The 9110-nt window shown below is 43.9% G+C and overlaps 1 protein-coding gene across 3 annotated transcripts in view; it reads right to left on the minus strand.

Annotated features, from left to right (window-relative positions):
* The window catches only part of LOC147080692 (uncharacterized), a 30900-nt gene extending 21933 nt beyond the window's left edge, over positions 1-8967 (minus strand). The window contains exon 1 of one of the 3 annotated variants that reach the window (XR_015077138.1): positions 8186-8967. Coding sequence is in view for 1 of the 3 variants with exons in the window: in XM_085981115.1 (XP_085837241.1) it covers positions 8186-8840 (655 nt within the window). In the remaining 2 variants the exon portion in view is untranslated. The remainder of the gene's footprint in view (positions 1-8185) is intronic. The other 2 variants (XR_015077139.1, XM_085981115.1) reach the window with 2 other exon arrangements.
* Between the last annotated feature and the right edge of the window lie 143 nt (positions 8968-9110).

Consider the following 9110-nt stretch of genomic DNA (forward strand, 5'->3'; position numbering starts at 1 on the left):
GCTCGAGTGGAGCATAAACGCTGGCTGGGCCTGTTTCTGTGCTGTATATCTTACGGAATCCTTCATAAGCTCGACGCCAACATTGAAATTAAAAAAATGTTTCATTTCCCAGCACTAACTCACTTTGCCTCGCCAAGCACAAATATTCACTTAAAACATTGAAGGAAATTCCTTTAAACATCTGAAGACGTCGGTACCACGGCGGCTGAAGATTGTCGGGCAGGAGTGCGGGAAAGGCGGAGCGAGGCGAGAGCGGACCCTATTGTGATGGCGCCGATGAAAATGGCTGCCGTCCTTGCGGGCTCCGTGCGTACCAGGCAGCTAAGTGTCCTTTGCTGCTTGGTGCGCTCGGCTCGTTAAGAAAAAAGCATTTCACTGACTGGATTTCACTTCTTGTATTTGGTTATGTGAGAAAAAAAATTGAAATTGAAATTGAAGAGAATTCAGTTGTGGAAAATGGGGAAATTCAACATTAGGTGAACTGCTACAATCTGGATTTGAATGGTTTGGGTGGGAGGGAGTGGGGAGGATTGTTTCTACAAGCACATATACATATTACTGACAGCACAATGAATTATAGGTGGCAGGGTAGCAAATTCAGCTCCTTTACCCCATGCATAATATGGAGAAGTGATTGTGAATCTTATGTAGTGTGGCCAATGCTTGGGGAACTTCAGAGAAACCCACCCAAAATGTAAAAAAAAGTTTGTTTGAAAAAAGTGACTCAAAGCAGTTTCAGCCCGTCCCTTGTCAAAAAACACTTTTTCCTTTCTCTCTCGTCGTTATTTAAGTAGCAACCAAGCACCGATCGATAGAAAAAGAACAAACCTGCATTTATATAGCACCTTTCGCAACCTCAGGACACCCCACAGCGCTTTACAGCCAATGAAGCACTTTGGCCTTGCTCCTCCCAGTCCCTGTAACCTCCTCCGGCCCTCCGAGACCTCGGTGTGCGCATCCCCAATTTCCTTCACTCCAACATTGGCAGCCAAGCTTTCAGCTGTCTGGATCCGAAGCTCTGGAATTACCTCCCTAAACCTCTCTGCCTCCTTTAAGATGCTCCTTAAAACCTTTGACCAAGCTTTTGGTCACCTGTCCTACTATCACCTGATGTGGCTCCTATGAAACATTTTATTACATTAAAGACGCTATATAAATGCAAGCTGTTATTAAACTCTCGACCAAGTTTTAAAGGGACGGTTGTTAAATCAAAACTTTGACAGAAATAGGTAAAGGAGAACAAGCTCTCTACTTTTCCCCAACTGAATTCTCACACTGACAATGCACGGATCCAGTTGAACAGTACACTCCGGTCACATATTATGAGAGTCACGGTTTTAACACCAGGACTCACGTGACATGCCCCAACTTAATATTCAGTAACAAAAATATTGCAAACTTCCCGCATAGTTAGTGGATGGGAAGACTTTCCGTGGCATCTTAATACAGGAAACTTTCTGGTATCCGGCACGGACGGGACCGAGCTGGTGCCGGTCTATCAACATTGCCGGAGAATCGAGCGCTATAGTTAAAACATACGGAGCTTCTGAGCTCCGTATCTAGCAACAAACCCTGTTGCTAAGCAACAGCTTCAAAACAATAAGCACAGCTCGCAAGCGTCTCTGTAGCTTAGCAACAGCTTCAGTTAGACATTTGCACAGCCAGAAATTAATAAAAAAAAGTAACTAAAAGTTAAAAAAAATGATCTGAACCGACTCCTGAATTTTGCCGGTTAACCGACATTTCCGGTTTAGTGGCCGGTTAATCGAAAGTTTCCTGTACTAGCTAATTCAGACTGATACTCTGCTGAATGATCTCCAATTCACATTAATCCGGAGCAAGTCCAATTATGTGCGTCTCAGGATCACCAGAATTTCAAACCGATTGAGTTGTTCAAGGGAACAGAGTAGAAGATGTATCGTCATGCTGCATACGCGCACTGCAGGGGCATAGGGAGCAGCGATCAGAATGAGCCCAAGTGTAAAGGGAACAAGCTATGAGGAAGGAGAATAAAAGCTCAAGCTCCACAGCCTAGAGGCGACTGTCAAGGGGGAACCTCACTGAGGTATATAAAATATTAAAAGCTCTTAAGGAAGGCAAGCGCAGAATATTTCAAGGTAAGTCAGCATAAATTTGAATTAGTGAAAGGCAAGACAGATACTGAAAGAGTGATAAACTTTTGGAATGAACTACCAGCTATGATAGCAGAGCTAAATACAGTACAACCCAGGCATTCAAAATGTGGTTCCACAGAATGTACAGCACAGAAACAGGCCATTCGACCCAACAGGTCCGTGCCGGTGTTTATGCTCCACACCAGCCTCCTCCCACCCCTCCATCTCACCCCATCTACATAACCTTCTATTCACAGTCTAAGGATAAGGGGTAAGCCATTTAGGACAGAGATGAGGAGGAATTTCTTCACCCAGAGAGTGGTGAACCTGTGGAATTCTCTACCACAGAAGGCAGGAGAGGCCAATTCATTAAATATATTCAAGAAGTAGTTGGATATATTTCTTAAGGCTAAAGGGATCAAGGGATATGGGGAGAAAGCAGGGGCCGGGTACTAAATTTGGATGATCAGCCATGATCTCATTAAATGGCAGAGCAGGCTCGAGGGGCCGAATGGCCTACTCCTGCTCCTATCTTCTATGTTTCTATATTCCTTTCTCCCTCATGTGTTTATCTAGTTTCCCCTTAAATGCATCAACACTATTCGCCTCAACCACTCCCTGTGGTAGCGAGTTCCACATTCTCACCACTCTCTGGGTAAAACTCTCCTGAATTCCCTATTGGATTTATTAGTGACCATCTTATATTGACGGCCCCTAGTTTTAGACTCCGCCACAAGTGGAAACATCTCTACGTCGACCCTATCGAACCCATTCATAATTTTAAAGACCTCGATTAGGTCACCCCCTCAGTCCTCTCTTTTCTACTGAAAAGAGGATGCAAGGACAGAGGACTGGAGTACTGGCTTTCATTTTTTTTTTATTTAACCTACACTTAACCAGAAAGCATGAAATGTGATGTAATGAGTCAGTTTACTATTGTATAACCTGCTCCTATTTCTTATGTTCTTATTGGGGATCGGGCGGGAAGGTGGAGTTGAGGTCGATGGTCAGTCATGATCTTACTGAATGGCGGAGCAGGCTCGAGGGGCCGTATGGCTGACTCCTGCTCCTATTTCTTATGTTCTTATAAGCCAAACGTCTTTTCCTGGTGCTGCTAGCGTTCTCAGCAGATGTACCATGTTAGGTACTGGGCACTTCAATGACACTCAGATCAAGGGATATCATAAACCCTGGGGACAAGGAAGATGATTTGAAACTTGTAACTGGAACTTGTAATTAGATTGCTATCTTACATTTTATTTTCTTCAATCCCTGCCGCCCAGCTCATACTGGTTCCTAGCTATCAACATTACATTCCTATATTACAACAGTGACTACACTTAAAAAAGTACTTCATTGGTGGTCGTGAAAGGCGCTATATAAATGTAAGTCTTTCTTTCCTTAACATCACTTCTGGGTTCATCGCACGCCACAGAGTAGCAGTCGACTGTCTCTATAACTCTTCCCCCAGCTGCAAATAACTAAAATGGTAAGAAACCATCGCAGGCTGTGCAACATTAACATTTAAATACTTAATGCATTTGCATACCAAGTCACAGTGTAACTTCGAGCTGTGGAAAAAGAACGTGTGTTTATACAGCAGGTTATCACGCTCACAAGATGCCTCAAGGCTCGCTGTTCTGCAGGCAAATGCACAGCTAATTTACACACAGCAAGATCCCACAAACAGCAAATGGAAAGAAAAGGAAGAAAGGCAGAGAAAGAAAGACGTAAATAACTATTAGCCCAGGACGGAAGTAATTTCCTTGGGCCAAACGGATAGTTAATGGTTAATATATGTAGAATATATGTACTCCCCGCACCCCTCACATGTCCGCTCCCCACTCCCTCTTCCTCCCTCCTCTTCCTCTCTCCCTCCCTCACCCCCTCTCCTCCCCCCTCCCCTCCCTCTCTCCTCCCCCCTCCTCTCACTCCTTCCTCCCTCCTCTCCCCCCTGCCTGACCCTCCCCCCTCTCACCCCCTCCCTTCCCTCTCCCCTCCCCTCCTCCCCTCTCTCTCTCCCTCCTCCCTCCTCTCTCTCCTCCCTCCCCTCTCTCTCTCCCCTACTCCCCTCCCTCCCCCCTCCTCTCTCTCTCCTCCCCCCTCCCCCCTCTCTCCTCCCTCCTCTCCCCCCTCTCTCTCTCCTCCCTCCTCTCTCTCTCTCCCCCCTCCCTCTCTCTCCTCCCTCCCCTCTCTCTCTCCTCCCTCCCCTCCCTCCTCCTCCTCTCTCTCTCCTCCCTCTCTCTCTCTCCCTCCCTCCCTCTCTCTCTCAAATTCAAATCGCTTTATTGGCATGACAAGGTACATCTTATGTTGCCAAAGCATCGAAAAACATTCATGGTTGTACACAAAAATACAGATCTATCCATACAGTGTATAAATAGATATATCCCTGAGTGTATAAATATACATTCATATAATTTGTATATACTCTTTTCTTATATTTAGTGGTTGTCCCTCTGTTTATGGCAAGCTGTAACATAGTGTGCCGCTAAGGTTACACAATTTCTCTCTTCCCCTAGTAGGTATGGGAGTTTTTGGTCGTCATTCAAATTTCTGAATTCCGGGCATATTTTTGTGAATTTTGGGTAGAAATTCTCCCTTATGCCCTGATATTTTCTACAAGCTGTGAGGAAGTGCATCTCTGTCTCCACCACTCCCTGACTGCAGTGAGAGCATATCTTGTCCTCTCTTGGTAGCCGGGTCTGCCTGTGTCTACCTTTTTCGATCGCCAGGCTATGTTCACTAAGTCTGTACATTGTCAAGGTTTTTCTCAGTTTGCTATCCTTTACCATGGTCAGGTAATCAGCCACGTTGTATTGTCTGTTTAGGGCCAAGTAGCAATTGAGTTTGCTTTGGGTTTTTGTTGTTTCTGCCCAATATGACAGATATTTTTCCCTTTGCTTAGCGACGATTGTGTTGGGTCGAATTCTTTGTGTTACGCTGTCACTGTCCTGGGGCTGGTTATTGTTAGTAGTGTTAGTAATTACTTCACTGAGTCCCAGGACTAGTTGACTGAGGGTATTCTTCTTTATGGTCCTCTCTTGGCATTTCAGGGCTTGGTAATGATAGCATTGGGGGTTGCTCATTTCTAGGTGTTTCCAAAATTTGGTGGCTCTTTTTTGGATAGTGATTATTAATGGATATTGGTCTAGTTCTGCCCTGCATGCATTGTTTACGGTTTTCCTTTGAGTCCGGAGGATATTTTTACAGAATTCTGCATGCAGGATCTCAATTGGGTGTTTGTCCCATTTTGCAAATTCTTGTTGTGTTAGCGGTCCCCACAACTCACTGCCATAGAGTGCAATTGGTTCAATTACTGATTTGAAAATTTTGAGCCAAATGCTAATTGGGATTTCTATTTGGATTGATTTTTTAATGGCATAGAAAGCCCTTCTTGCTTTCTCTTTCAGTTCATTCACAGCCAGTTTGAAATTTCCCGTAGAACTGATTTTTAAGCCCAAGTATGTGTAGTTAGTGGTTTGTTCAATTTTGGTTGTTCCTAGTGTGAAATTTATTTTGGGTCCCTGATGTCTGGATCTTTGCTGGAACACAAGGACTTTGGTTTTTTGGGGATTTATTGTCAGGGCCCAAGTCTGGCAGTACGAATCCAGCAGATCCAGGTTCTGCTGTAGACCCTCCTTAGTTGGTGACAGCAGAACCAGGTCGTCTGCATAGAGGAGGAATTTAACCTTGGATTCATATAGGGTGAGGCCGGGTGCTGTAGATTGTTCAAGTAGTTTTGCCAATTCATTTATGTAAATATTAAAGAGTGTCGGTGAGATTGGCGAGCCCTGCGTCACCCCCCGCCCCTGTGGGAAGTATTTTGTTTGTTTGTCTCCAATTTTAAATGCACATTTGTTGTTTGTATACATTGATTTAATTACATCATATGTTTTTCCCCCTACCCCGCTTTCGATAAGTTTCAGGAATAAACCATCGTGCCAGATGGAATCGAAAGCCTTCTGGAAATCTATAAAGCATGCATAGATTTTGCTTTTGTTTTGATGAACGTGTTTGTCAATTAGGGTCTGTAGGGTGAAGATATGATCTGATGTTCTATAGTTTGGCAGGAATCCAATTTGGCTTTTACTCAAGACATTGTGCGCCTTAAGGAAGTTTATAAGTCTTTTGTTTATGATACTACAGAATACCTTCCCCAGATTACTGTTTACACAGATGCCTCGATAGTTACGATAGCAAAATACTGCAGATGTTGGAAATCCGAAATAACAACAGAAAATGCTGGAAAAACTCAGCAAGTCAGGCAACATCCGTGGAGAGAAATTTGAGTTGACGTTTCGGGTTTGACCCTTCTTCAAAACTGGAGAGAAAAGGAACTAGATCGAAGGCAGGGCTGCGATCGGACAAAAGAATTAAAGAACCAAAAGAAGTAAAAGAGATTAGAAGCTAGACGAGATGGTAATAGGCTGTGATTAGGTGTAAAGTGTACTGGCAGGGCAAAAGATAGCTGCCAGGTGTGAGAGAGAAACAAAAGGAAAGGGGGGGGGGGAAAGGAAAGGAGTGGAAAAATATAAGTGAAAATGAAATAGGGGCCGAGGTTATGATCTGAAATTGTTGAACTCGATATTGAGACCGGATTAGGCAGTCTGCAGCCTTCCGGTCTCAATTTCGAGTTCAACAATTTCAGATCATAACCTCGGCCCCTATTTCATTTTCACTTATATTTTTCCACTCCTTTCCTTTCCCCCCCCCCCCCCCCCTTTCCTTTTGTTTCTCTCTCACACCTGGCAGCTATCTTTTGCCCTGCCAGTACACTTTACACCTAATCACAGCCTATTACCATCTCGTCTAGCTTCTAATCTCTTTTACTTCTTTTGGTTCTTTAATTCTTTTGTCCGATCGCAGCCCTGCCTTCGATCTAGTTCCTTTTCTCTCCAGTTTTGAAGAAGGGTCAAACCCGAAACGTCAACTCAAATTTCTCTCCACGGATGTTGCCTGACTTGCTGAGTTTTTCCAGCATTTTCTGTTGCCTCGATAGTTATTTGGGTCGACTTTGTCCCCACTTTTGTATATGGGCGTTATGAGTCCTTTGTTCCAGATATCAGGGAAGTAACCGACACTCAGAACCAAGTTGAAGAGTTTTAGGATAGCCAGTTTCATTTTATCGTCTGTGTGTTTAATCATCTCGCTTAGCATGCCGTCTGTCCCGCAAGCTTTTCCTGGTCGCAGGTCCTTGAGTTTTTCAAAAAGTTCTTTTTCTGTTATTATGGAGTCTAGCGGGTTTTGGTTATCTTTTATGGCCATTTCGAGCTTTTCCAGTTTTTTGCATATTTGGTGTTGCTCTGGCCTTAGTGTGTTTTTCTGGTATAATTTTTCAAAGTGGTTTTCCCATGTGTCTCCATTTTGAATGGCCAATTCGTCGTGTTGTTTTTTGTGTAGTGTATTCCAGTTGTCCCAGAAACAATTGGAATCAATGGATTCCTCAATGGAGCTGAGTGTATTCTTAATATATTGTTCTTTTTTGGTTCTGAGTGTGTTTCTGTATTGTGTTAGTGTCTGACAATAAGTAAGGCGTAATTCCTCGTTTTCTGGATGTCTGTGTTTTTGGTTTGATATTTTTCTAAGTTTTTTCCTCATGTTATGGCAATCTGGGTCAAACCATTTTTCATAGTTTTTTGTTTTGGGTTTGTTCTTGCGAGCTTTCAAGTTTGACCTTGTTGCCAAATTATCAAAAATATTGTTTAGGTTATTCACTGCCCGGTTTACGCCTTCTTTATTGTGCGTGTATATGTTATCCAGAAAGGTGTCCAAGAGAGCTTGAGTTGATTTATTGCTAATTGCTTTCTGGTATTTTTCCGTGTCGTTTTTGGCCCATCTGTACGATTTTTTGGTGTTGTACAGTTTACTGGGTTGTGTTTCTGTGTTGTTTGTTTCTGTCTTTTTAAGATACATAGTAATTTGACTGTGATCTGACAGTGTTGTTTGTGGTTTGACTGTGAATGCTCTGAAAGAGGATGGGTCCAAATCCGTAATCATATAGTCTACGGTGCTGCAGCCAAGAGGTGAGCAATAGGTCGATCTTCCGAGGAGGTCTCCTATGAACCTACCATTGACAATGTACAGACCCAGGCTTCGACAGAGCTGCAGGAGCTGTTTTCCGTTGGTATTTGTCTGCTTGTCGCAGTTATGCCTGTATGGAAGGGAAGGGATATCGAAGTGGTTATTCCCGAATATGTAATTGTTTCCCTGATTATTGGTGAAGTCTGGTTCTTCGCCAGTTCTTGAATTGAGGTCACCACAGATCAACACGTTCCCCTGGGCCTGGTATTGGATAATCTCCCTCTCCATCTTGGAGAAGGTGTCCTCTTTAAAGTACGGGGATTCCATTGGGGGGATATAGAGTGCGCAAATGAAAACATCTTGGGTGTTAGAGATAATCCCCCTCTCAATTTTGAGCCACATGTGGTTTTCGCCCTTTTTTATAAATTTGATGCAATTCTTAAGCTCTGTTTTAAACCAAATCAGTATGCCTCCGGAGTCTCTGCCTTGGGTTACTCCTGGCAATTTATTGGAGGGGACCACCAGCTCTGTGTACCCTTGGGGACGGCCAGTGTGTCCTTTTCCTTTATACCAAGTTTCCTGTAAAATGATAATATCTAGATCTTTAGTTCCATCTATGAACTCTGGGGTCCTACTCTTCACGTCGAGCACCGAAGAGTGCAGACCTTGGATATTCCAGGTCGAAATATATAAGGATTTCATGTTAAGTTCGATCTTTTACTATGATATGTTAAAGAATGATATGTGTTTGTCGTGTCTAAATGTGGGAAAAAAGATCATCTCTCCCTCCTCTCTCTCTCCCGCCTCCCTCTCTCTCTCTCCTCCCTCCTCTCTCTCCTCCCTCCTCTCTCTCTCCTCCCTCCTCTCTCTCTCCTCCCTCCTCCCTCCTCTCTCTCCCTCCTCCCTCCTCTCTCTCCCTCCCTCCTCGCTCTCTCCTCCCTCCTCTCTCTCCCTCCCTCCTCTCTCTCTCTC

Source organism: Somniosus microcephalus, unplaced genomic scaffold, assembly GCF_052327205.1.
Source record: "Somniosus microcephalus isolate GS21.2 unplaced genomic scaffold, FLI_Smic_1.0 scaffold1231, whole genome shotgun sequence".
In the NCBI taxonomy this organism is placed as follows: domain Eukaryota; kingdom Metazoa; phylum Chordata; class Chondrichthyes; order Squaliformes; family Somniosidae; genus Somniosus; species Somniosus microcephalus.